Here is a 26,937-nt window from a genome sequence, read left to right as displayed (position 1 = left end):
TTTAAAAGCTTAAGCGATCGTTGCCGCTGAAGCAATTTAGTCCAGTGAGATTGTGAAGAGTTTGTCAGTAAGGCTGTCGGTGAGGTGGTGCTATATGATTACAAATGAGGGGAAACTATCATTTTAATAAGGTACGGATAGAAAAAGAGCGAACGTCTCCTTGAACACATCGCTCGATTTCAGATCTCAGCGGTATGATGGAACGTTCGGGGTCAGAAATGAGGAACCCTGACATGCCTTGTCGTCTTTGCTGTTAACTTTAAACGTGCTTTAATTTCACTAACATAAAGAACAACAGGTCCCTTGCACTCTGTGCAGGTTTCTCACAGATAACACGGTTTGTATTGCACTAACTGGCTAATCAAATGCTCTCCAGTTTTCTTCAGCCTCATGTAATATGTTTTGTTTTTTCCGGTACAAGAAACTGTTTGAAAATAAATGACCTAATCACTAAGTCTACTGAACGAGTAGTTTTCTGCCAACAGGTGGAAGCATACACTCATGTTCATTAACATAATAAAGGCCGTCTTTGTTCAAAATAATTGTCGTGCATTTACATAAAAAAGAAAGGTGGGCTTATGATCTGTTTCAGTTTTGCTAAAGAATTAAACTCACACGCACACTTGTGGAAAAGTACATTTCATTTAAATACCTGCAATTCTGTCCATCTACTCCACGGGGATTACATCTTAATGAAATCAGAAACGTAAAGTCCAGCTGTGATTGAGTGTCTTCTTTTTTATTTAAATTCCCCCTCCCCCCAAAAGGTCAGTCTGGATAATTGTCAACATGATTACATATGATTGTTAGCAAGTGCAAAGAAAGACAGAAAGGAATCTCCATCACCTCAGGACCACATATAGTGTGGATAATATAATCCTAACTGTCTTATGCACTGTGATCTGAGAACTCATTTAACTTCTGAACACCAGCAAGATTGTGTTTGGCAGTGTGACATTTGTTAACCTACTCTCACACACACACACAAAAATCTAGTTAGTCCTGAGTGATTTAATAATTAAGCCTGCGTGTGTCTAGCACTTCAATTCTGGCATGAGCCTATGCTTCCAGCATCAAGGCCCAAGTCTGTCTGCACCTCATTATTTTCATAATCTGTTAGGAGTCATCTTGCGAACTATGGAAACGGCACAGGAAATGAGCGATCTCTTCATGTTGTTATTTCTAGCCAACAGAAAACATATCTTATAGAAACCAACCATAAGGGGGGAGTGTAATGGTGGGAGAGAGGGAGGAAGGGAGGGAGAGAGAGAGAGAGAGAGAGAGAGAGAGAGAGAGAGAGAGAGAGCAGGGGAGCAAATCTATTGATCTTAAAAGAGGTTCCTCCCAGCTGGCTTCTGGTTCTCTTAAGGGCACAGCCATTACTGTAATATATTGAATCCCAAAGGTTCCAAGCAATGATATTCAAGCAGGGAAAGACATGTGTGACGGGGAGAACTACAAACGTAAAACAGGCCTGACTATAAGCAAGTATTTGTGAAGTCCACACGTACTCTACAGACTACCAGTTAAAGCTCTATCTCAATGACCAGGGGGCCGTTTATCAGTTAGACCCGATCTTTTATCGAATGAATAACAATTTAATCAACAACAAGTCCGGCATCGATAATTATAGCTGCCCGTTTCTGTTGTTTGCCTATTAAATCAGGGGGTGTGCCGTCTGTGTGTCACAGGTTAAAAAAGCTTAGGTTAAAAGGCTCTGGTATCAGTCAATACGTGACATCAAACAGAAAGCAGAAAAAAGGATTTCATCTGTTGTGTAATAAAGTTTCAAAGCCTTGGGAAAAGAGAATTAAATATCAGTAGAGAGAGAGCAACCTTACTGTTGGGTCATTTGAGTGCAGCCGGTCTCTTTTCTGCACTCATCAGGCTCCACTGGTACTGGAGTCCACAGAATTTCTGCTAAGCTCCATCACGGCTAATTAAGGTGACTTCACAGGAGAGCGTCAGTGCGTTTAGTCGTAGCAAATTCAGGTCACCGAAGAGCAATTAATCACTCGAAAACAGGCAGTGCGCAAAAAGCATATCAGTTGTGAAGGGGAAGACTATCGTGACGTGGGAGGCTGGCCTTAGCCATTATTTTCAAATACTCTTTTCCCTTAATGAGCGTAAGCGCTTAGACTTCACATGAGCCATTTATACTGAGTGCATACGATGCCACTATTGTTTGCTGCTGTAGGTTAGTCCACAAGGAATATTAAAGCTTTTAATCAACTGGACTCCCATTCACTAACAATGGGGACAATTGTTCATTACAGAATGGTCGCAGTGTTGGATTAATAGCCTTGGGTGTAATACGTTTACACATAAGGCAAACAAAGCAGGGAAGTCATTCTTCGTTACAGCGGGGTACCCATTACACTTGTCAGCCTCGTCAGCCCAGTCCGAGGGCTCGGGAACTTGCGAGAGAAATGGATGAAATCACACCATTGTCACTTTGTGGTTTCATGTTCCTTCTTTAGCATTCCTTAAAAATTTCTCAGATAACTTCTTCATGAATATGACCTTTTGTCCAAAGTGCAGCCATCAAATGGCTTGCCCCCAGACACCACAGGGTCTCTAGCAAAAAAAAAGGCCCTTATCTTTGTGTATTATCTCACTGGACGTCCAAATACGCTCCTATACAGCATCGGTTCAACATAATGGCAGACTGTCCATCCTTTGCTAACAGCGAGTTTAAAATGCCAAGCGGAGTGGGGAAAAAAAAATGTATTAGCTTCATCTAACAAGGGATGTCCAGAAAAGAATTAGAGAATCAGATAAGAAGACAGCAGCTGGAATGACCAGCACACATGTGGTGCTTGTACTTAAGCTTCTGGGCTTGGCCCACATCAGGGTCTCCCAGGGACGGCCAAATCTTTTGCAAAGGCATGCCCTGTTTCGCCCAACCGGCGCCGCTTTGTTTCGATTGTCCAGGGCTCAAAATCGGACAGGGTTGGGTGACTTTAGCAAATGTCAACGTATTCGAAAGGTCTCAGAGAAGTAGCAAAATAATTAATAAGACTCTGAAAGTCCATGTGTGGCGATAAAAACATCCAAACAGCCTGAAAGAGGGGATTACTACACACATACACGTGGCTTTTTTTTAAAATGTCTGCATATACAAAGGACAGCTGAGCATTCAAAAAGTGTATGTTTTGCTTTCTGCCATGGTGTATGGAACTGGTATCCACCAGTATACCAGCAGGTAACTGGTATCCACCAGTATACCAGCAGGATGGAGAAAGGTAACTAATATACACCACTTGATTTATAGGAAATACTGTATGCAAAAAGGCCACCATGCAACTAGGGCATTGATTAAAAAACTGGATAAGCAAGATCAGAACACTGAGGGTCTTTTGTCTAACCTTCGTGTGAAGTGGACCACTGGTTTGACAAACGCCCACCATTTCACCTGCACTAGGGGGAAATGGTTTGTTGAACTTTCCAGAAAATTGGACCATTCCATCTGAACGTGAGAGTGTATCAGTGGACCGCGGGACATTTGTACTGCGATCGTGTCGTGTTTATTTCGCCGGGGTCTGGGGACGGCCAGAGCAAACAAGCCCTGCGTGTCTGCAAGGATCCCAGACAGCCCAGACGCCTTAATGCTGACTGCTTCCATATGCTGGCAAGGCCACTAATTGATATCTTGTTAGTCCAGACATGTGTAAAATGTGACGACTGTGTCAGAAAAATAAGCCTGCATGTGTCACTCAGTGTCAGCACACGTCACACTTCCCTCCCAACGAACATGTGCTACTTGTTTATAATTTCTGTACTTTTAAATACTGAACTACAGGCTGCCAGTAGCTTCTTGGGCCCAGTTCTCATAACACTATTGTAGAGTCCAAGCCAGAAATGTACTAACGGTAACTTGAATAATTTCTGACCAAGCAGTCAGACTCCCATCAAAACAAACAAACCTAAATAATAATCATCAAACTGGGGGGGAGGCGCTATCCTGAGGAAAAACATGGCATCTCAACACATACTATAGCAAAAACAGTCAAAATGCCCGGAAGGCTCAGAAGGAAGTGGGGCGGTTTCAGCATTTGTCTTTATTGCCACTGTTTCAGGGTAACGTTGTCCCAGGGACAGGAGGTAACGACCGCAAACGCGAACATGCTGTGCGGGACTTAATTGAAGTACTAAAACAAATGAGAGCCAGTTAGCGTCAGCTCTACGTGCAGACAACCGAACTGCAGCCCATGCTGAATTAAAATTGCTGCCTCTGCAGACTCGGATCTGAACGTCATAAAATGCTTTAAAAAGATCCAACCATTTTAATCACAAGATGCGAATAGTGTTATTTCAGTCGCTCTGCGCGAGTTTGCGGTGGTCGTAACACCCCCCCCCCCCCCCCACACACACACACACACACACACGTACCCATTACTTTCACATCTCATTTTAAAATGTAAATTCGGAGTCTTCATGGCCTCGGGTTCGTCAGAATAAAGCCTCCCTTTGTCTCGCTGGTTATAATTGTCTTTCATTCAAGTTGTGCCCTCGTGCCCAGTTCCCCCTTTCTTCTCCTCTCCCTTCAATCGCACGTCTCCATCGGGCTTCCCCCCGCTCCCTCCCCGCGCCCTCCCCGACCCTTGATCCGCTCTGCTCCACCAGGGCCTTTCCCGGAGCTGCAGAGGCGGCAGTCCCGCGGCGCGACCCCAGAGACCTCAGAGAGCTCCGCGGCCGCAGCACGAGGGCCTTCGTCACCGGCGCGACCCACGTGCCTGTCCCGTCCGCCTCCCAAAGCCCGTTAAACACCACACGCGGTAAACGCGCCACTTGACGCAAGCGACACAATCGGCGCAGCCTTTCACACGATCCGCGCACGGCATCGCGATTATTTTAAAAAATAAACTTACATTTAAAAAAAAAAACGCTTGGGGATCTGTTTTTGCGCAAATAAGCAGCCGCATTTTATTTGATCTATCGTGCAATCTAGATTCATCATCAAAACCAGTTTAGACTATACTGTTAATCAACAGTATTAATTCAAACCCCGAGGAAGGTCTAGACTAAAGTTAACATTTCTTAAATTATTAATGTTCTTTTGTATGATAAAATTCCTCAGAACAGAAACCGTTTTAGATTGAATCGGGCTGGAGAAACGCGGTCACCGTTAAAGTTGTTAAAGATTATGTTTTATTACCGCTCCCACGGGAGTGGGCTACGGTAAACCTCATCTCCATTCTCGCTGTCACTGCGGCGGTGTTTTCCGCTGTCCACATCCAACGCTCGGACATCCACTCCGCGACACTGCCCCCTCGAGCAGAACAGTCAGAACAAACGAGTCAAAGTGCTCGTGCCAGAGTTGACGCGGTGTCTATTTTTACAGTTTCACATATCACGCAACCTGAATGAAATTATAATTTTTTCCTCTTTCCTTGTAGCCTATCATACGCCAAGGCAAAATGCCAACTCATTGCCGCCTAAGAACAAGCCTGTTCTGGGAGCCGGTTCCAATTGCTCATCAAAACGAATTCATTGCGATAGGAAAGTTAAAAAAAAATAAATAATAATAATAATAATAATAATAATTAAAAATAATAAAAACAAGAAAAACTGACCGAGAACTCAAGGTCTGAGAAGTTCTACACATACGACTGCTGATGGCACAACAAAAAGACCCAGCACTGAGAGGGGCAAGCGGCTATGCCAACAGGCTATGCTAATGTAGTCTTTTTTTTTAGCCTGATATATAAAATGCACCAAAGCACTGAATGTTCAAAAATATTCCAGCAATGTTTGAATTTTAAGGGTAGCATACTCTCAGGACTCTGATTACTGCTGGCTTGTGAAGGTCTACAGTTGTTTTATTTAATATCCATCACCTTAAACGTTTGTTTTTGGGATGTAGTTAACAGCTAACACAGGAAGGAATCGTCAGTAACACCATCCGTGACAGGAACAGAGTAAATGCATTGGAATATGAATTTCATAAGCAGAGGACATAAAAAGGTGCCTGCCGGGACGTCCCGATCTGCCGCGCTGCCACGGACCGTCCCGCTGTAAACCTCGTCCACCTGGCAGCCGACACAGCGGAACAAGCCTCGTCGCGCCTGCCACGCCGCAGTCCGTCAGCGAAGGCCCGCGCTGTAGCGCGCGTTAGGGGCGCCGCCAGGGCTGCAGTCGTCCCGACTGCGACGTCTGCTCGTGTCCGCTGGCCGCACCCACTCATAAAGTCACACGGCAAATACGACCTCGGCGTCCAGTGAACTCGAATCCCGGTAAACATGCTGACTTGGCCGTGCTCACAGCGGAGTTGGGTAAAGCTCCGCGCCAGAACCGAGGGTTCCGGGATGAAAATCTCATGCGCAAAACACCGAAGACCTTATGCTGCATTACCAAATGTTATTAGGGCCAAACTCTTTTAATATGCCTACATGAGGAAAGGTAATTTTTTTTTTTTCCCAGCCTGAGCTCCGATTCGTTCAGAGGGTTTAGAACTATACGTGGATTAATGTTGGGCTCAAGCCCGTTGTAAATCCTCCAGGAGTGCGGGGGATCAGTCAGTAATGAGCGAAATGAGGGAGAAAAGGTGGGAGGGTCTCAGCAGTTGTCTGGCAACGTGACTGCCACAGACATTAGGACTTGTAAATGAAAAGTGTGAGGACTCCAGCCAAAAAAAAAAAAAAAAAAAAAAAGTAGACGTTTTGCATAGTCTGGCATGTTTGCTATCTGCTGCATGAACGGAGAGACGTGGTGTCTCCTGGGTGACGTGAGCGGCCCAGCTAGGCGGCCCGTCGTCGTCGTCAAACGTCTGTCATCTCGTCCTCCATGTCATCGCCCTCCGTGTCTCCCTCCCCTTCCTCCTCATCCTCCGAGGTCACATCCGGGTCATCCACCTGTGACGTGCACTTCTGGCACGAGCACACAAACAGGTAGTTCTCTCTACGGGAAAGATACAGTAAGAGGGACAAACGTTCAGTGGCATTTTACGGCAACTTGAGTGCAAAATAAATAAATATATATATATATATATATATATATATATGTAAATAAAAAGGGGGGGGGGTCCCGTTCCCGGCAAGCGCAACCCATCCCACACAGCCGTTTCTACTGGTCGAGAACTCCACGTTTTTTAATTCGCCAGCTGTCTCAAATCAGGTGTTCCTAGGTGATGCAGAGCTGCACACGTGGAGATCCTACGCCAAGTGGAGGCTCCAAACTCATGAAATCCACACGATCCTTATGCTACTTCAGGTGTATGCGCCAACACCAACTCCCCTCAACCAGTGCTCGTTTTCACTGGCGCAAGTCCTTGGAACAGCCGATGCCCGATACGGACCGCCAGCACTCGTGCGTTCCCACCTCAGCAGGAGTAATCATCTCCTCGGGAAGAAGCCGCGACATGTGCTTCCTCAACTGACAACCCTCAGTCCGGTCACGTTAATTTACCTCAGGATCTTGTGCCGGCTATGACGACTTCTGTCTCGTTGGCAGCAGTCCAAGTAGCTGATGCAGATCTCCTACAAATAGCCAAGAATAAAGAATTTAATAAGATGAAAGATCCAGCTGGCCATCAATTAGCTCTGTAACCGAGTTCATGTACCAACCAGGTGATAACTAAACCAAGAACACATTTCACTCCGATAAAAGCTGTACAGTCTCCGGTCTGCACATATGGCTCAGATGTGCGCCAACACCCTGGCGAATTATCAGACTCTGGTCTAGAAACGTTTATCTGATCGTGAGTGAATTGTGGAAGGTAAAAAAGGGAAACATCATACAGAAGCCACACCAGTGCCATTCACTGCAAAACAATACATCTTAACCGACCCAAGTCCAGACATATTGGATATTTTCTTCATGAAGTTATTTACTGTGCCTAGTAAAACGATTATATCTAAAATAAAATTAAAGTTTATATATCCACTCGTCAGCAGAAAATATCGGTTCACTTTGGTTTTTCCTTAAGTATAAAATTTTATTTTGTCTTTTTTTCAGAGCCATTAAGAGGCTGAGCCTAGCTGATATGTTCATGGTCAGAGTTTTTCTCAGATCATTGTGGATAGAGTCTGGTTTGTACTTGAGAGTTCTTCACCGCAAATGAGGTTATTGACCACTGGAAAAGATTGTCTGGAGGATCACTGTGGGTGGAAAGCAGGACGTGCCCAATCTGAATAGCGGTCCCCTATTTCTCCAGTAACGGCCTTCCCACTCCCTACGCTAAGCTGCCAAATGTGCTTTAGTCTTCAACTCACACTACAATCCCACTGACAAACAACCTCAAGGCTTCTGAACCCCGGACTATGCCGCACGCCACCTGACCTCGCCGGGGACGATGTCACGCAGCGCGCTGAGGTGAAGCAGGAAGTTGTTGTCGGGGAAGGACGCCTCGGCGTTGGGCACACAGCTGTGGTTGCCTTGACAACAAAGGGGACAACAGCGGATTTCTTTTTGACTTTTCAAATGTGTTGTGACCTAAAATTGTGTTCATTATAAGGCAGAACTTGAGACTGAATGCGCATAGATTCCTGTTCTCACATGAGCTCTGCAGAAGGTAGAGACCGGACCCTTCACAGTTGAGGAAGTCTCCCGTTTCTGTAAGACAAGAAAATGCCAATCTAGGAAATCCTTCCATCCGTCCAATCTATTTCACATTTCAGCAAACCATATCCGCATGTCTGCCCAAGTGTGCGAATAAAACCCTAAATACTCGAGTCTTTTCACGACTATAGCACAGAGCAGTGTGCTGTTCAGCGCATTTGTAGGAATGGTGACCTTTGTCTATGTCCTTGTATAGCTGGTCAATAAAGGCGTCCAGCTGCTCCCTCTGCTGGTGGGGAAGCGCCAGTGCATCGCAGGCATGGACCCACTGGCTTAGGGAGCTGCGGGGTTAAAATAACCATCAATTAGAATAGAAAGTAAAGCTGTCCTGATGGTAAAGTAAAAAACCTAAAAAGAACATTAAAGCCATGTTTTAAAAGAAGCAGATCATTTGTATAATCTAGACAAAAAAAAAATCTGAATCTACTACCGAGAACTCTTCAAATCCATCATTCAATAAAACGTCGTTAACTTGTACTCTTGAAAAATAAATGTCATCTTTTAAAATAGACAGAAGCTAATTTTATCCATTTGAGAAATCTTGCCATGAAACATATCAGAAAATCTTGTTCACACACAATTTGATTACTTTATTAAAATTGTTGACGCCGTGGGCCAAATTCATACAACCTACCGCCAGATTTAACGTGACGTTGACGGCAGCGCCAGAGTGACACATTTTCTTATTCACGAAGTGGATCGCCGGCGTGTTTTACCGTTTGCTTGATATATGATGTTACCGCATGTTGTTCTCATTTGCATACGACGTTACCGATTCATAACGTTACACCGCTCCATAAAAATAACTACCCGGACCTGCTCCGACGCTGAACGGCGCGGTAAGAAGCCAGTGTGGACGATCTCTCTCTCCAACTACGTTAGGTGCCACATGCAAGTAAACGACTAAATAACCGCCGCAGTAGCAGTACAGGGAGAGCCAAGACTCGGTTGGGCAGGATCTCAGAATGCCGCAAACTGTCGGCATAAGCAACGCACATTTAGGTGTTACAGAGGACGAAAATAGACAGAATGAGCACAGATACGAGTTTGCCGCTCTGTCATCATTTAGAAGAATTGTTGAAGTCATTAACTCAGCTGGAGTTTGTCAGTGATCTGTCTCGTAGCATGGGTCTTTAATAAATATGCATGTTACTGACATGTAGGTCTTGATTGGCTTTCACTTAGGGCAAGAGGTGAATTTAGCGCAGCGGTAAATTTACATCCGTGTGCTAATTAGCACCACTTTATGAATATGAACGATAACTTTATGAATATTAAAAAGAGCAGCTACCATAACCTTTTTTTTTTTTTTTTATCCGGCTCCAAATGTTTAATTCAAATGGTAATACATTTACGCTCCACACACACACTGTTATTTATTGTCTTCTTATAAGCCATTATATACACCAAATTGTTCGGCTGAGTGCTGAAAAATACCCACTGAATGCAATCTATTCTGGGCAGTGGATTCGGACTGCTGGAGTCCAGTAACAAGCGGGTTCTCACCTAGTGCCGATACCTTGTCCATTTGTCCCGACAAGAGCAAAGAGAGCACGAAACCCATCTGGGGTGAACCACTAGAAAGAAGAGAGGCTGCTGTTACCCCCAGTACAACCGCTACGCCGTCATCTACCCCCAGTACAACCGCTACGCCGTCATCTACCCCCAGTAAAACCGCTACGGCGTCATCTACCCACAATATTGAGGGTGTGCGCTTTTTCATTTAAAGTGCTGAAGAAATGTTGAAATTCAACCACAGTCTAAATGTTTCAAGACTGGTAAAGGAAAGCCGTGTCCTCACCTCACTGACGTGATCGTCGTAGAGCGCTGTGGTAAAGAGCGTCCTCAGCGAGGCCAGCTGCCCCTGGAGGGGTTTTTAGAGTGTCACAAACACACACACAGATCAAAAGTACAACATCTGGCCAAGAGTGCAGTGACCCGTCTGCCCTCACCTGGAACTTCCCCCCCAGCAGCTTATGTGCCATCTCCTCTTGCTCATCGGCAGCACGGCTGCAGAAGTTGGAGAACAGCCTCTGCCAGTGGCCTTTGTCTAGAGCCTGACACAGGAGGAGAAAAACTCCGCTCACACGAGCACATACGGAGAAGCAGACGACCGACAGTCAGCACGACACCTTTCCTGCATACGACCTAAATCCTGCTATGTTCCTGCTTATAAAGTACTAGCAAAAGGGCCTTTAAAGCAAAGGTAAAGCAATTAGGGATTCATTAGGAATAGTATCTACCAGTTGTCAGTCCCATCAATCTCACCACAACGCTACAAATCAAGGAGGGATAGTCCTCGGGTTTATCGGTTAGAAAGACAAACCAGTACCTGTTTGACGGTGGCCACCATTCTTGCCATTAACATGATGCTTGAGGTTTCAGGTGGGTAGTGTACGCTCCTGACGCCAGACACATGTAAAAGGACCAGTGCTTGGTGATTATAAATACAAACGGGTAGAGAGCTCATGCAGTGAACACAAACATACAATTCTGACCCTCCCCCCCAAATGTCTTTATGTAAGTCCATATATATGCCATCTATGTCAACGTGTGCTAAATTACCCTGCAAAGCAACAGAAATAAGATTAAAGCAAAGCAGAGGCCGCTGCCAGAACATGAGGCACAGGCTCAGAATGCTGAGTTGTTCCCTCATCAGACAATTATCACAGCAAAGCGCACACACACACACACACACACACACACACACACACACACACACACGCACACACGCATACGCACACACGCGCCCACATGACACACAGACACAACACTACCCTTTTAGCAACCACAGGCCCTTAAACAGAGTTTATAACTGGGAAATATGTTCAGAGTTCAGCACCACTGACACGCTGATAAAGAGGCCAAGCATTTGGCACTATCCTCTATGATACGTTATGGAAACACGTTCATGGCACCATGGGGACGCAGGTGTCGTACTCATCCAGTGGAGAGTCTGAAGGGTAAAGCTCACCAATAACTAAATAATTACCACCATGACTGCAGATGTTTGACTGTATACACACACACAAAGGATATAATAATAATGCTCCTTGTCCATAGGCTGCAGAAGCAGTTACATTATTTCCTCTTGCCCATAAGGGCAAACACCACCACCTCACCTCCACGCATCCTGCAGCTTGTTGATTGGGTGATCAGGATCGTTGTGGGATGGCCCCAGGCACAGGACCTGGTGGTACTGATCCCACGCAGCTTGTCTGCACTCACTGCTACAGTAAATTACCTGCAGAGGGCAGCAGAGAAGCGACATGGAGCAGTGGAAAACAGCTTCCTCCACATATGATCCACGAGGACTGGCCAGACGCAGCAGGCGGAGCCTCCGTTTCTAATGACACAGTGCTCTGCCACGCCCACATGCATACGTCTGTCTTCAACAAAACAACAATGTTCGTTTTTTGTTTTTTTGTTTTTTTAAATAAAATAGCCCAACCTTCCCTGTATATTCTTTCCTTCTGAGCAATCATTACGATGTTTATTCAATTAAACAAAACAACGGTGTCGTGAGGCCGCATCGAATAAGATGAGTGGGAGCGTGTTGCCGCTGCCGGATTGGGGTGTTAAGGGGAAGGTGCCGTACCTGGCAGTGCGGGCAGGTGTGGTGGAGCTCCGGCTGCACCTTGCACAGCTCTTGATGAGGCAGGATCAGGGCGGGCATGCCACTGAGCCTCCGGGCGTTTTCCTCCGCCGTCTCCAGAGCACGCATACAATACTCGCATGCTGAGGAGAGCAGACAGGGGACGGCAAAGCCGGGCTAACAAAGCAGGAGACCTGCCCACATCTGGCCCACAACACTGACAACAGTACAAACAGCACGTCTGGGTGCTGGGCCTGCGGATGAGGCTCATCAGATGGCGAACAGCACAACTCACCTCTATATTTGTACAAGGCGTTCCACAAAAACTGGGCAGACACAAGAGGACGCTCGGTAAAGATGGCTTCGCCCTTCTTGAAGGGTTTCTTGGCAAATAATCCTTTTCCCTAAAAGACGAGTGAATAACAGGACACCGGGCTGAGACTGTAGAATGGGGTCAGTGCCACAGACACAGGGGAGTGGTAGCTCAGTACTGGACTATTAAACAGATGGTTGTCAGTTCAAGCCCCACCACTGCCAAGCTGCCACTACTGGGCCCCTTAACACTCAAGTTGCGTTCAGTCACAAATGTAAGTCGCTTTGGATAAAAGCGTCAGCCAAATGCCGTTTATTATTAACTCTGCAAATAATGTCATTCTAAAATGAATAGCCGAAGACAACAGAATATGTACACATTAAAAGCTGTAATGAATTTAAGAAATTTACCGCAGTCCTGGATGTAGCAGAACCGAATTCTAGCAGAATATGCAACATTCACTGACCGACTAGCAACCTCGTCACTTAGCTGAACATGACGACGAAAAAACTGTGAATATCACCAGAAAGGAAGGTTATGGTTAAGCCATATCGTTATATATACATACCTTCACTTTATCAATAAAACGGACTTCTACGCTGTTAAGGATTTTACCGGGATCCACGCATCGAGAAAACATGTCATCTAAGGGAGCCGCCATGTTGGAAATTACGTTTCACCTTTGACCCTGGGGGGGTAGTCAATGAAATGTTCTCTTCTTATCTTCGCCAGGTAATATTGTCATCGAAACATATACACATATTCTTTTTAATATAATAATAAATGTGTTTTCCATACAGATTAACCGATCTGCCCTCTCTCTGTAAAATGTCTTTTCAATAATTAAATTCATTTTCACAGGGTGAAGAAGGCGGGGCTTGTTGGGTGGCTGGCCAATAGGAGCTCAGAGCGTCCTCTTGAACGTCTCTTCAGCCAGCCCAGCGACGTGAGGGAGGTAGGAGTTCATGGAAGATCCAAAAAAGTCAGTCCTTCAGTGAGGTCCTGCTTAGTTGTCTGTTTTTAAATATTAGTGCACAGCTAACTGGTGTCGTTCGAAACGATGTTGTCAGAAATTAAAACGCTTAAAGTGGCGGAGTTGCGCGCCGAGCTACAGAAGCGCGGCCTAGACTCGAAGGGACGGAAGGCCGATCTGGTGACTCGTCTAACGTCAGCAGTACAGGCAGGAACTGAACCCATCACAAGTGCACAGGACAACCCGCTAGACGGAGGCAACGCACCCGAACCGAGCTGTCAGAATAATACGATATCTACTCAAGTTATAGGACCGTCGGGATCCAGCTGGAAAGTTCTGGCCGATCATCAAGCCCAACTTGAGGGAAGTGGTCCCGGGCCACAGGCTGCTCCAAGCCCGCTGTCTTATGTCGATAAAAGCACTCAAACCGAACACGACTCGACAGTCCACACCTGCTGTTGCTCCAGTAAAAGGTTCGCGGAATCAAACCCGTTCGAGCCCTCTGAGAAACGTTTATGGCAGCAGTTAACAACTAACGGAAACGTGAATAATAAAGGCGATGGGAGGCCTGAATCGCAGCAGTCAGATGCCCGGGTTCAGGCCGAGGGTCCCGGGTCGGTCACGTCCTCGCTGGTGTCACAGCCTGCATCTCCTGCTAAGGATAACGAGCAGTGTAAGTCCTGCTTAAGAAGTAAAGGTTAGAAGATGTTTTGAATATGAGTATGGCTCCTTAGTTGTCATAGTAACGAACCTTTTGACGTTAAATAATTGACGTTAAAGGCTTTCACTTTCACTTCCTGTAGTACCTTGCAGGGTGCCGGATCCCCCAGAGACAGAAGTGGATAGAAAAGAGGCCTGCAGGACTGTCGGGCAGCCTCGTAGCGAGAGGGGCAGGGACTATTATGAATTTAAAGAGGAGATTCAGTATAACAGGTATTCTCACGCGGTCATAAACAGTGCAGGAGTTGTCAGCACCTTATCCGTGTGTGGGGGTGGGGTTAACTTTTGTAATGATTTCATGTTTGTGCTGCCAGTAAATCTTGAAAAATGCACCATATTTTAGGTTTTACTGATGTACTGTTTCCCCCCCCCCCTCTTCATCAGAGCTAAAACTCCAGAGCCTGGTCCAGTGAGTGACGATGAGATGGAGGTTGAGGGTGATGAGGTTAGACTGGACCCATGTGAGTTTTCAGAGTTCTGGTCTCCGTTTCCGTCAGGGAAGAGTGAAGTCACCCACCAGAAGCGATGTTTGTTACAGGATCTAGACTTTGCATATTAACAAATTCACCTTAAACTGAGTCTCATGTTGGTATAGTAACAGCTTGGTGCATTGTAGCATCTCTCTGCTTAGTTAATAAGTGTCTTCACTTGGTTAATATGTGATGGAATACATGGCAGTGGGCGGGCAAACTTGTAAATTCTGACATTTAGTCAAATTATTCAAATGAGGATGTCTATCATTTGTGTTTTGGCAGGCTCATGCAGGACTTTAGAGATAAATGTTGGTTAAACATATACAGAAAATTCTAGATAAAATGGGGTTGTTAAATAAAGCAGCAACCTTTTCTTTTTGTTGGCACCCTAACAATTAACACCTGGTGTGGAGTCGAACCGTGAGCCATTATCCATGAAACGTTCAGAGCGCCAGGACTCTGTGGGAACTGGGTGTTGTCGCGACCAAATTTATCTTTTGGAGATAACGATACTTTCTGTATTCTTTATTTGAAGCATGCAAGTCTCTTTAGATAAACGTATTTGCCAAATTATGTAAATGTATGAAGAAGAATGCAGGGTGTGGTTATGGGCTAGACCCGCCTACGTGTGTTTTTTGTATTTTTAAGTACCTAAACTACCTTCATGCTTAGCAAGCAAGTTCTCACCAACGGCCCTGCTGCTGCTGGTTGTGTTTTCCAGACAACGGCGATCTGCATTTTGCAGTGGGGGCGGATGGAAGCAGCGGTCAGCCCTTACTCTGGGAGAAGTTCCCTCTTCTGCGCTCCGGCTGTAGGCTGACTCACGGCTTCACCCGGGGAAAAGTGGGATTCGAAGTCAAGGTGTGACGTCAGGCTTCGGAGCTTCACTGACTGCTGTTTCTCAGTGCTGAGCGTTCTTCTCATTACCACGTTTCAGTGAGAATTCAGTGAGAACTTTAATTTGTCTTAACAAATTATCACTGGCGCCGAAGTCCAATTACTTCTTTAAATCTTAAGCATTGCTCCTTTTAAATGATAATGTTGCATTTTGACGGTTAATTTAGAGTAAACATCCAGACTTCTTTTAAGAAATAAGCATATTTTGAGACGTACACGGCTATATAAAACTCGACTGTGCTTTTTCTTGTCCCTGTAGTTTGTGGAGCGATTGTCAGCAGCTACGATCGACACGCTCTCTGACCATGAGCCGTGTGTGCTCAGAGTGGGCTGGTCCGTGGAGGACTCCGGCCTGCAGCTCGGTAAACGCCCGTCAACGCGGGACCCTGCTCCTGTCATTTCCTTGCGGTTCGGGCAGTGCGGTGTACACGGCACCCCTGGCGTTTACACTAGGACGCATGCGTGAGCCGTGTTGTTTGTGGGTGTGGTCTGTCTCAGGAGAGGAGGAGCTCTCCTTTGGTTTGGATGGAGCAGGAGTAGCCCTGAGCGGGGGAAGGGCAGAGGAGTTCGGCGAGCCCTTCTCAGAGGGTGACGTCATCGGTTGCTATGCGGTATGCAAGGTTTTGTTAGCTACCTGCTGGATGGGAGTAGTTTTTCAGGACTGGGACTAAACCGGCCTTGGAGCGGATAACGTAAAGAATCTCAGTTGCCTCTTAATTTCTTGTTAATCTGACACATACATATAAACAGTCACAGGCTGTATTGTGGTTTTCATGATGAACTGCTCGCGCGGATGTGTTTACTCGGATCATCCCTCTCTCTCTCTCTCTCTCTCTCTCTCTCAGTTCATTGGCGAAGGCGGTCAGGCAGAGCTCTCCTTTCATAAAAACGGGCGCTCGCTGGGCGTGGCCTTTCGCCTCGGACCCGCCTCCCTCGCGGGCCGAGCCCTCTACCCGCACGTCCTGTGCAAGAACTGCTCTGTTTCCGTGAACCTGGACCCGCAGGGGGCAATGTGGTATGCCGGGCCTCCCGGGTACTGCCCTTTGCCCACCCTGCCTCCCACGCTGAGGACCCGCGGCCCTGTGCCCCCTCCACACCGGAGGGAGTGTGAGGTAAGGCACACACCCACCAGCCACTATCACCACAGCGTCTGCCGCATACCTCCGCCCACTGGCGTCTTTATTAGCCACGCCTGTCTAAGAAACGTACGAACTGCTGCCCGTTTATTGGTGTTCGCAATTAGTCAACCAGAGTAAAAAATTTGTCCTCAGGTAGGTCATCTGGTGGAGCAGGTAGACCAGTGAGCTGTAATGTAATATTTGGGTGGAGGACTCTTCTCGGTACAGCATCATCACACTGGCGTGAGAGAGACCTAGTAGTAGATCAGCTGGTGTTGGCCCTGGCAGTGCTCCTGGTGTTTCGTTTTTTTCTTTTAACGTGTCAGGGTCACTACTGGGTCACGGGTGGCTGAGAATGTGTGGTGAGGAGGCCAACTCGCACAAACCGTGCACCAACCGAGCGTGCTCTTGAACATCGCAGACCCATGCCGCTCGTTTTCCTTTCATGTGTCGCCTTCTGATTGGCGGCAGCGCCTTCATCCCAGGCTCCTCCCCCTCCACTCCAGGTGCTGCTGATGGTGGGAATGCAGGCTTCCGGGAAGAGCCACTGGGTTCAGAACCACATGGCCAAGAACCCAGAGAAACGTTACAATGTTCTAAGCACAGACTTCATCCTTCGCTGTATGAAGGTGGGGGCTACGCAGAGCATCTCTGATAATACACCCTTGAACCCAAACAGAACTGACTTGAGTTTATTTTGTGTTGGGAATGTAACGTAACGTAGATTACAGTCTGAACCAATGCCAAAAGAAGGATGAAACATTAGCACCACACACTGGGTAAACCTACTCAGTGGTTACGTATCAACAGATTACCTCTGTGCTTCTGAACTCCACCTGCTTAAAATGCTCATTAACTTCTTACCCCACTAACTACCCTATTGACTACCAATAGCATCAGATACAACTCTTCTAAATCCTTTACAGATCCATAACCACTCTGCACATAACTAAACACCTCTGTCACTGTCCACTCATACACAAGCACGCACGCACACGTCGAACAATTGTGGTGTAAATGGTTTAAAATGAGTATTAGTAATTGTCCTGTTCTCGGTTCCTACAGCTTTCAAACTCGGAGGCCCAGGAGGTCATGTTACAACAGGCCACGCGGTGCCTCTCTCACCTCATCCAGATAGCACCCAACCAGAAAAGGAACTTCATCCTGGACCAGGTGATTGGTTGTTTGTGTGTGGGGGTGTGTGTGTGTGTGGTACAAGTATAGATTATTATGTATCTTGTCAAGATGTCATCTAGCTGTATACTTTTCAAGCTGGGCTAGGCTAGGCAAAGAAAACACCTTGTACAGATCATGCGGTTTGTGTGTGTGTGTGTGTGTGTGTGCGCGCGCGCGCGGAGACATTTTGTGGGCTAGATGTTCTTTTATAAGCACATTTAAGCAGAAACCTTAAGCAGGTGTTCACAGAGCTGCCAGTATTAAAAACCCAGATCTTCTCCTATGACGGTGTAATCTGATGTTCCATTTTGGCCCGTCAGTAGTCTGTTCTCTGTCTTACACACACGTTGCTTTCTTTGGTTCTAATCCAGCAGCAGGGAGCCAAGGGCCCTCGGTGCCTGCTGGAGATAAGACCAGGCTGACATCAGCTCGTCTGTGCCTTTTAGAAAGCGTGTCTCCCTTTTGCCTGTTTCCTTTTTTCTTGGATTTTCCCAAGGCATTTTAGCATTGCCTCACACAGAGGTATAGTGACTCAGAGCCTCTCCGGTACTCACTGAATTCCGATGCAGGTGTCAGCAGGGCAGACGTGATTTGCATGCTTGCAAACGCCTGCATCCCCGTGGTGACTGTACGTTAGTTGAGGCAGAAATTATGGGTTGTCACAAAGCTGCAGAAGCGTCATGGTTACACTGCTCCCACAATGTACCTGATTTATGGTTTTTACTGGAAAGAAAGTTACTGCCCTTAATAATAATTTAACATCATTGACTAGATGTTGGTGTGGATAAAAGTTCACGTTGCCACAATTTTTGCACCTTCCCGTTCTCCTGTTACCCAGGCAAACATTTACCCATCTGCACGGAGACACAAGATGCTGCGTTTCCGTGGTTACCTCAGGAAAGCAGTAGTGGTCGTCCCCTCTGACCAGGAGTGGAGGAGGCGTCTCTGCCAGCAACAGCAGGAAGAGGGCACGGTGGTGCCCGAAACATCTCTGCTAAAGAGCAAAGGTCAGCCCCCTGTCCACTCTACTACCCACAGGTTAGAGCAGGGCTCTGACCTCGCGTCCTTGCTCAGGGGCCCAACAGAGGCAACTTGGCATTGGTGGGACTTGAACTGGCAACTTTCTGATTACTAGTTCAGTACCTTAACCACTGAACCACCACAGGAATTGCTGGAACACTTTCAACTTTTCCTAAAACATTTGAGCTGAGCTGAGTTGAGTCAGCAGTCAGAGTCTGGAGCCATAGTTTGGAGCAGTTTTACATAAGGGTGACTGAAAGTGTCAAAGCCTTCCTTACACCTTTAACCTCTGCAGGGTCAATGTTCAACAAAGCATGCATGACAGTGGGTTAGTGGCTCTTTTTGTGGGCTAGATGCAGTGGTTTCAGATATAAACTCACTTAAATTGACATGAAAGCCTTTATCAAAAAGTAGAAACAAGGCACTTTAATTTATACGACGTGTCTGGTTGTTCTCGCCTGTCCATGTCATTGCAGTGAGTTTCACACTCCCGGAGAATGGGGACCTCCTGGAGGAGGTGTTGTTTGTGGAGCTCGGTCACAAAGAAGCACAGAAGCTCCTGGCAGACTACAAAGAGGAGGCGAGACACGCACTGCCGCCGCCTGTCAAACGCAAGAAACAACGAAGTGGCCGCCCGCAGCTTCACGGTAACCCACACGGCCTGCGGCGAGGGGGGGTGTAGATCACGCTCACGACAGTCGCTACCCAAACCACTACTGTAGTAACTAAAACTAACATTCAAGACAAATATCAGCAACATCTGGTTTTCAAAAGTGAATTTGGACACTTACAAAGCCAGTGGCTACGCTTTTGTAGGACAGAGCCAAAACGCGTACCACCGACACGTGTATGCTCAGCAGTCGCAATGGGGGCACCAGAAACGACCTGTGAGTCCCCTCTGAACATGCCACGCACACGGCCTCCATTACCGTTACAAATGACCTGCTCCAAGGAGTATGGTGAACCCCTCTCTCTCTTCTAGGGGCTGCACCCATGCGCGCGCACGCAGTCATACGGCTATGGCAGCGATCCCCACCGCTACAGGGGCTACTACCAGCCCTGCCCCGTAGAGGTGAGGCCGAGTTCAGCTTGCACCATCAAAATGCAGCACCTGGCAACCACACACATCCATCACTTAGCTTAGTCTTTCCATCCTCCTCCTGTGTGATGAAGACCAGTGGCATGTGTGCTCTCTCTCTCTCCTTGCAGTGGAATGTGAGCGACCAAAATCAGAGCTACTATGGCAACCAAGAATATTATTTCAGCAATCAAGGTTTTTGGTGAAAATTAAGAGAATCCCATGGAAGCCTTCTGCAGTTTCCATATTTAAGATGCCTCTGTGGCCCCACACAAGTTACAAATGTATTATGGTTTCTGATGCTGTCATTTTCAATAGTGCATTAAATGGTTATCGGGAAAAAAATTATAATTCAAACATTTACTCCTTTTGTAAACGGACTCTAAAATACAAGACTAAACAAAAGGGCTTTAGTCATGAAATTTCCTGTTTTGACTGCAAAATTTTTAAAAGGTTTCCTACTGAAAAGACCTTAACTTTTAATACTGGGTGAAAATGGAGTTACAATTGTACTATACTGGAGACTGGAGGTTTTTAGAGTAGGTTTTAGTAAAGAATTTTAGCCATCTGTCATGAACTGGAACTTTATTGACTGTCTGTAATGAGCATCTGAATTATATTTGTCATTAAAAACAATTTCACATTTCATGTCCACTATTTCAAGCAGTATGTGTGAATTCTAACTTAACATGTAAAAAAATAAAACTATTAAAAAAAAAAAAAAATTTAAATGGAGCATCAACTTAATGTTTTTACAAATGCCCTTTTAGGCCACTTTGGTAAAAGCCTTTAACACCTGCTCATCTGACTGAACATAAAGGTAATTTAATGGAAATATTCTATATGTTGTGCCTTTTAATTGGCCTGTGCAACAGTTCTGCATTTTTACTTTACATCTATATTAAACAATCAGGTCTCACTAGTTGATACAACAGCACCGCTCCTTTGGCTGAGGGGCACAGTTCTGACCACAAGGAAGCGTTCTCATCCAACTGTAGCATCTCCTGCAATCAACACAATGACATTCATTAAATGGCCATCAATTTAAAAATCAAATAAATGCTTATGAGGGAGAGCCCTGTAAACTGTGAAAACTATAGTGTTCTGCAAGTTAATTACGTGATGGGGCTAGTTTAGCAGTGAATATAGAGCCATTGAGATGCACCCTACCGCTCTGCTCAGAAACACTATATCTGTTGACTCGTGTGCTTCAGGACCTCCACGCCAGTAAAAATCCTTCACTTCCTCCATGCTCAAAGAACACCTGGTCCGAAACAAGGGTTAACCCTGAAAACTCCACTCTCAACTCCATGTGTAGCTGGATCCCGGCACGTTTCTGACCTTCTGGATTTGTGTGGGCGGTGTACCTGATGTAGAACTCTGCGCTTGGCCTTCCTGCGCTGGTGCGGTTTAGCGCTATTCCCATCAGAGCAGGTGAACTCAGATAGCCGAGTGGAACATTCACCTGCAGGTGTGAGAGAGTTCATAAAGAGTTCATCCTTTTGAAGAAGGGATCGATTAAGTCAATTCAACTCCACCCAGTCGGTGACACCCTGCACTAGTCATCATCTCACAATGTGATCATCCAGAGGAAAGTTGCCCAGTGCTTGTTGTGTGAAGCGCATATACACACCTCATCTCTGACCTCCACACACACAGAAGAAAAGATCTCTGCAACAACAGCCCTCTCACGGCCCTTCAACAGGTTGATGCTGATGGCCTCTTCACACACCCCCTGACACACAGCCTGAGGGCAAATTTCAGATTGAAACCTGCAGGGACCTTCCAGTAAAGTACTCCACTATTCACTTATCTTGGTTTTGAAACCGTGTTCGTCTATGTACCAATTAACAAGGCTGTGGATCACAGCCAAAGCGGCAGAGCTGAGCGATGAACTCCATCTCGTTCCACGCTCCCTCCGTCTCACCTTAGGCTCAGGGTGTCCGCCAGGTATGTCCAAGAGACCTGCTGCCTCTGCTACTCTCCGACTCCTCCGCAACAGAACCACGTACCCGTCGGAGGTTACCAAGACCGCACCGACCCCAAGAGGCTGGGCCAGGAAGGTCTGAGGGTCCCTGAACTCTACCTCTCCACGCTGCTGGAGGTCTGCAGCCTCCCGTGACCAGTTGGTCCCTAGGAAGTCTTTGTAACTAGTCAAACCCAGCTGTAATCTGAGCAGCATGTCTGGCGGCTTTGGGGTGGTTTTTGACGACAGTGTGCTCAGATCTTTCCGGAGGGTTTCTGTGGTCTCGCTAGCGCTGTCGTTTTTCTTACACTCTGCGTTCACTCCTGGCGTGTGTATTTCTGCAAGAGAAGCCCCTTCTCTCTCAACACGGCGAGGAGGCATAAGGTCAGAAGCCGCATGGTCTCCGTGCTGTGTTCCACCCTTAGCGGTTTCACGGGTTAAAGTTGGTGTGGCTGCTTGGTGTGATGTGTTACAGTACGGTTTGGAAGTATCCTGAAGTGTTGTGGAGAGTTCGGCGGCGTGCAGTCTGAATTTAGCCCCGTTGAAAAGCCACGGCTCTCTGGATACCCTCTCATTCCACACTGCCTCAATGTGCTTCTCCATCTCATCAACACTACGGCGATTGAACCTGGAGACAGTATACACAAGATGTTACAAACATTCGCGGCCAAGCACGTCTTAGTGACGGTTCAGCAGTTACACTTGATATGTGGAGTCTCATTCATATTCTGGCTATTGAGCACAAATGTGATGTCTCTACCGTGTCGATATCTCTGCGTGTACTTGATGTTCTTCTAGCCCACTCGAGGGACCACAGTGAAGCATCACGGACACTTCCGAATCCATTAGTTAGCTGTTAGTCCCAGGCTTCCTTCTGAGAGGGCTGCTTTCGTGTCATCACATTTCACCTTTCACACAATGACATGTATTAGCTCTGCTCATTTCAGCCTGTAGGAGGGAACACGTTAGATAGCTAGCTAGATTTTATCTCAGCGTCGAGAAGCAATGAACCGGAAATGTAACTCGAGCGCTTCCGACATTTCAAAATGCAACCAGAAGCTCGCTTTAAAAAATAGATCAACTACATACCATTTAAATAATTATAAATGTTTAAATATTGCATTTTTTCCCCAGAAATACATACCTTGCACCGACACTTACTGACCACGTATTAGATACAACTCATCTTATTTATAGGGGTATTTTACAGACTGACATCTATCAATTGCTCTCACAATTTGCCACCCAGTTTCTGACCACAGCACCAATGACCAGAGATTTGAGTGGAAGATCCAAGACACTTTAACACGCGGTATGGGCATGACAGTCGGTCTGACACTGGTATGAGTAAGCACAGCAGTGGTACCACTGCTGTAGGTGTCAGTGCTGAAAGAGGTTGTCCATCCAGCAGAAGTCCTGTGCTGAATAGTTGTGGCTAACATAAATTGTGCATGACAGCAGATGGATTGTAATTGTGCGCATGCAAGGTGTTTCTAATTAATAAATGTTTCTAAGTATAAATATAAAAGTTTAATTTGTATCAGTCTTGATTGCTTGATCATTGCATGTTTAGTGAAGGCTATAAATAGCATAGGCATAGCACAAATGGTCATAGACCAGTAAACCTGATTTGTTTATATTCCTTCGTAAATTGGTCAGATGCAAGAGCACAGAAGCATTAGTAATGTCAGATAATCTTTTGTTGTCTTCAAATCCAAAAAAGATGATTGATGAAGCACAGAAACTGAGCAACAGATGCTCTCATGATCTAATGTTTAGTCTGACAGAATTCCATTATTAAGTGACTGGAACTCCATGGTTAAGAAGACTTGGAATATTATCAGAATTGCCTTTAGAGCATGAGGAAGAAATTTTCACTATGGAGCAGATGATACTGGGCTGGATAGAGCTGTTTCTGTTAACTAGGGTTAGACCTACAGTAGCTAAATTTATAATAATGAGAGGAAAACCTAGACGTATTTAATATACCTTTCTTTATTAATTTCTATATTCTTTATTTACATATACAATTTATATATATATATATATATTGTTCATGTGAATAGTATAAAGATTTCACATTTCACAATCCTCAACAACTATTAAAATAAACCATTGTTAAACAAATGGTGAGTGATATAGAAATATGATTATTTTGCTTTTCCAAAATAACTTTGCATCTGTTACGTGATTGCTAAACTGCCATGCACGTACTTTCTGGAAATTGCTATTAAATAGCATTATGAACTGTGCGGTCAGTTTCGCGTACTAACTGGCTTTTATTTTGAAAAATCCGTTTTTCTCCCAACCGGAAATCTTGCTAGAGTTGTTTTCACCTTGATCATCGTTCACGTGGGCATAGGAAACGTTAAGGATTTGTGCGGTTTTTTTTTTAAAGCATGGACAGCATTCTTTCTTGTTTTAAAGACAAAGTCGGCGAGGTAGTTTTACCAGGAGACGTATTCTCATTGGACTTGTCAGATGTGGAGAACAATACAGTTAAATCTGAAAAGATAATATGCGGCCCAGGGCTTCGACGTAACGGAGACGAAATCCTGGTGTCCAAGAGTGGCATCCTTCGCCACAGATCACCCAATCTCTACTGGATAGATTCTCAACAAAAGCGGGTACGAATCCCACATCATCTTACGTTAACTAGTTTTCGCAATTAAATAGCAGCGACATGGATGCTATTGCTGCCCGATTTTCTGCAGTATGTTCCAGCTAAGGGGGAGAGCGTGATTGGTGTAGTAACGGCGAAGTCAGGAGACTCCTTTAAAGTGGACGTGGGAGGCAGTGAGCTCGCGTCGCTGTCCTACTTGGCGTTTGAGGGAGCCACGAAAAGGAACCGACCCAACGTCCAGGTACCGTCGTAGTAGCCCGGTGCGATGTAACATGCTGCTATAACAGTTTAAGCTTTACAAACAGTGTAGCATTGTGCAATACAGGCGTGTTTTGTGTTCTTTAAGACCTGCAGCAGAACTTGTTTACTGATCTGATGTTTTTGTTTGTTTTGTAGGTGGGGGATCTGGTGTACTCTCAGTTCGCTATTGCAAATAAAGACATGGAACCAGAGCTGGTGTGTATCGACAGCTGTGGACGGGCCAACGGGATGGGTGTGTTTGGAGCAGATGGGCTTCTCTTCAAGGTTTCTTTGGGGTTAGTGCGCAGGTATGCATGGGGATCCCACACCCTCGTTGGACATTTGCTTATAAAAACGCTAAACTGATCAGTACTGCAAACAAAATACATCAAAGACAAGTTCTGCTGTGTGTTCAGGATTGCAGATCTAGATTTGAAACTCAGAATTCATTTTTTTGTAACACCTTTAAAGTTGCATTAGTTGCATCTAAAAAAAAAAACCCCAGCAAGATCAGCAGTGACATAGCTGGATCATTTAAAACTGAGGTACTCCAGTCACAGTGCACAAGGTCCAGGTCCTACATGTGTCATGACAGATTAAGGCAAATTACATCATTTCATCAGTTACAAGTTATTACAAAGTCCAGGACCGGATTTATATACCATTGTCTTCTTTGCTTAGGCTTCTCTTGAATTTGACATGATTTCAATGTTTGTGTTCGTCATATTTAGGATTTGTTCAGGAGAACACTGGAATATCGAGAAGAATGTTCTTCAATTTTGAAGTGCCTTATTGTACAAGTTATCAAGATGTATTATAACTGGGAATTTTAAGTAAAAGTAGCTTGTTTTTAGTAGTACGTAGTTTGCTATATGTTCATTCTCTCAGTAAAAATATATATATATATATATATATATATATATATATATATATATATATATATATATATATATATATATATATAATGTATGTATGTATGTATGTATGTATGTGTGAGAGTGAGAGAGAGAGAGAGAGTGTTAATATGTGTGTAATTTATCTGCCTTAACCTGAGGGATATTTGAGGAAATCGGAGGGAAAAACACTTGGTGTTAAAAAAGGAATTAATTTACAGTAGTAATCCCCCCCCCCCCCCCCCCCCCCCTTCTGCCTTCCTTCAGGCTACTCAGCCCTCAGAGTGAGATAATCAAGGACCTGGAGAAGCTCTTCCCCTTTGAGATGGTGGTGGGTTTGAATGGCAGGGTTTGGGTGAAGGCCAATGGCATTCAGAAGACTCTGATAGTGGCCAATCTACTGGAGAGTTGTGAGAACATGACCCCGCAGCAGAGACAGGCACTATTCAAGAGAGTGGCTGAGGGCTCCCTCTAGTGGACAAAACCAGGCCCTGTTTTCTACGTGGCCCAGTGACTTTGTACGCTGATGTCACCAGATGATCTCAGGTGTGGTACTTGAGGGCAACCTGCCACATGATTGTCGTGATATCAGGAATCTTTATGACACACATGAGTTCGACTTTATTGATTGCTTGATGAAACCAGAGAGTGTGAGAACAGTGATGTTGGACTCTGCAGCGAGAGGCTTTCTCTTTGTGCCCTGATGCGCTACTTTTTTTTGTACACAAATAAATGACATTTTGTGAGATGGAAGATTCATATGAGTATTGTATATGAGTGTCTTACACAGAGCCTGCAGGGGAAACTGGAAAACACAGACCATTTGTGACAGGTTTATGTAATCACGATAAAAATGTCATGTTGATAAATCTGTCATTGTCTACACAGGAGTCTCAGCACTAATGCTCAGAAAAATAACTTTATTTTAAAAATATAAAATTCCCTTGACCTGCACAATAATAAATTACACAGAACTGCTAACCATGGGCTAGGTACTGGCTGACCAATACACTGTAACTACTCTGCTAGTGTGATTGTGGGCCTGTTTTAGGTATGTTGTTGCTAGTTTCCCCTTATTAAAAGAAATCTTTCTGAAGCAGTTTCTAAAAGAATTAGTTTTTATTTACATAGCATCTTTCTCAGAATCAAGGACACATGACGGAGAAATCAGCTTTTACCATCACACACTGATGAGAAGAAGCAGCACCAACCATCACTGGACAGACGCGCGGAGCACCAACCGTCACTGGACAGACACGTGCAGAGCACCAATCGTCACTGGACAGACACACG

General features: G+C 45.5%; 4 protein-coding genes across 10 annotated transcripts; 2 read left to right on the top strand and 2 right to left on the bottom strand.

Annotated features, from left to right (window-relative positions):
• Positions 1–5,801: 5,801 nt before the first annotated feature.
• Positions 5,802–13,213, bottom strand: smyd5 (SMYD family member 5). Of its 3 annotated transcripts, XM_027007185.3 has the most exons (14): positions 13,083–13,139; positions 12,878–12,977; positions 12,450–12,558; positions 12,158–12,297; positions 11,682–11,803; positions 10,892–10,961; positions 10,512–10,616; positions 10,361–10,423; positions 10,066–10,136; positions 8,734–8,840; positions 8,497–8,553; positions 8,281–8,375; positions 7,408–7,478; positions 5,802–6,900 (listed from the first exon to the last, which is right to left on the bottom strand). In XM_027007185.3, the coding sequence occupies exons 2-14, from the start codon at positions 12,923–12,925 to the stop codon at positions 6,762–6,764; spliced, it is 1,197 nt and encodes a 398-aa protein (XP_026862986.1). In that variant the 5' UTR covers positions 12,926–12,977; positions 13,083–13,139; the 3' UTR covers positions 5,802–6,761. The 3 variants fall into 3 exon arrangements, 2 of the variants coding, with proteins under 2 accessions (XP_026862986.1, XP_026862985.1); XM_027007184.3 differs by lacking the exon at positions 12,878–12,977 and having other exon boundaries at positions 13,036–13,199; XR_014123298.1 differs by lacking the exon at positions 12,878–12,977 and having other exon boundaries at positions 6,854–6,900; positions 8,214–8,375; positions 13,036–13,213.
• A 170-nt stretch (positions 13,214–13,383) lies between these two features.
• si:ch211-107m4.1 (heterogeneous nuclear ribonucleoprotein U-like protein 1) lies at positions 13,384–20,579 on the top strand. 5 transcript variants are annotated; one of them, XM_081712970.1, is made up of 14 exons: positions 13,384–14,137; positions 14,244–14,373; positions 14,545–14,621; positions 15,355–15,494; positions 15,790–15,892; positions 16,029–16,141; positions 16,376–16,642; positions 17,155–17,277; positions 17,714–17,821; positions 18,663–18,831; positions 19,321–19,491; positions 19,661–19,731; positions 19,827–19,916; positions 20,054–20,262. In XM_081712970.1, exons 1-14 carry the CDS (start codon positions 13,528–13,530, stop codon positions 20,126–20,128), a joined length of 2,247 nt encoding a protein of 748 aa, XP_081569096.1. In that variant the 5' UTR covers positions 13,384–13,527; the 3' UTR covers positions 20,129–20,262. The 5 variants fall into 5 exon arrangements, with proteins under 5 accessions (XP_081569096.1, XP_081569093.1, XP_081569095.1 ...); XM_081712967.1 differs by lacking the exon at positions 19,661–19,731 and having other exon boundaries at positions 20,054–20,579; XM_081712968.1 differs by lacking the exon at positions 19,661–19,731 and having other exon boundaries at positions 13,385–14,113; positions 20,054–20,579.
• Positions 20,491–23,221, bottom strand: nudt22 (nudix (nucleoside diphosphate linked moiety X)-type motif 22). The gene is made up of 6 exons (XM_027007170.3): positions 22,649–23,221; positions 21,850–22,516; positions 21,556–21,669; positions 21,290–21,387; positions 21,093–21,186; positions 20,491–20,926 (listed from the first exon to the last, which is right to left on the bottom strand). Exons 1-6 carry the CDS (start codon positions 22,732–22,734, stop codon positions 20,819–20,821), a joined length of 1,167 nt encoding a protein of 388 aa, XP_026862971.2. The 5' UTR covers positions 22,735–23,221; the 3' UTR covers positions 20,491–20,818.
• Positions 23,222–24,219: 998 nt separating this feature from the next.
• exosc3 (exosome component 3) lies at positions 24,220–26,397 on the top strand. Its single transcript, XM_027007171.3, has 4 exons — positions 24,220–24,515; positions 24,603–24,752; positions 24,908–25,059; positions 25,912–26,397. Exons 1-4 carry the CDS (start codon positions 24,288–24,290, stop codon positions 26,117–26,119), a joined length of 738 nt encoding a protein of 245 aa, XP_026862972.1. The 5' UTR covers positions 24,220–24,287; the 3' UTR covers positions 26,120–26,397.
• Positions 26,398–26,937: the final 540 nt, after the last annotated feature.

The sequence above is a fragment of the Electrophorus electricus genome, chromosome 4 (assembly GCF_041902795.1).
Source record: "Electrophorus electricus isolate QZ-2024a chromosome 4, ASM4190279v1, whole genome shotgun sequence".
NCBI lineage: Eukaryota > Metazoa > Chordata > Actinopteri > Gymnotiformes > Gymnotidae > Electrophorus > Electrophorus electricus.
Note: the sequence above shows the minus strand (reverse complement) of the source record. Positions and strands in the feature narration are given on the sequence as shown.

Coding starts and splice junctions, on each gene's coding strand:
- smyd5 (XM_027007184.3), bottom strand. CDS start 13,128: ATGGCGGCTCCCTTAGATGACATGTTTTCTCGATGCGTGGATCCCGGT. Junction 10,617..10,891: donor TGGTGGCCACCGTCAAACAG/GTACTGGTTTGT, acceptor CTCCTGTGTCAG/GCTCTAGACAAAGGCCACTG. Junction 6,901..7,407: donor AGCCGGCACAAGATCCTGAG/GTAAATTAACGT, acceptor TCTTTCCCGTAG/AGAGAACTACCTGTTTGTGT.
- si:ch211-107m4.1 (XM_081712967.1), top strand. CDS start 13,528: ATGTTGTCAGAAATTAAAACGCTTAAAGTGGCGGAGTTGCGCGCCGAG. Junction 14,622..15,354: donor TGAGGTTAGACTGGACCCAT/GTGAGTTTTCAG, acceptor TGTGTTTTCCAG/ACAACGGCGATCTGCATTTT. Junction 15,495..15,789: donor AAGTGGGATTCGAAGTCAAG/GTGTGACGTCAG, acceptor TTGTCCCTGTAG/TTTGTGGAGCGATTGTCAGC.
- nudt22 (XM_027007170.3), bottom strand. CDS start 22,734: ATGGATTCGGAAGTGTCCGTGATGCTTCACTGTGGTCCCTCGAGTGGG. Junction 21,388..21,555: donor GTGTGGAGGTCAGAGATGAG/GTGTGTATATGC, acceptor TCACACCTGCAG/GTGAATGTTCCACTCGGCTA. Junction 21,187..21,289: donor AGCGCAGAGTTCTACATCAG/GTACACCGCCCA, acceptor GTTTCGGACCAG/GTGTTCTTTGAGCATGGAGG.
- exosc3 (XM_027007171.3), top strand. CDS start 24,288: ATGGACAGCATTCTTTCTTGTTTTAAAGACAAAGTCGGCGAGGTAGTT. Junction 24,516..24,602: donor TAGATTCTCAACAAAAGCGG/GTACGAATCCCA, acceptor GATTTTCTGCAG/TATGTTCCAGCTAAGGGGGA. Junction 24,753..24,907: donor GGAACCGACCCAACGTCCAG/GTACCGTCGTAG, acceptor TTTGTTTTGTAG/GTGGGGGATCTGGTGTACTC.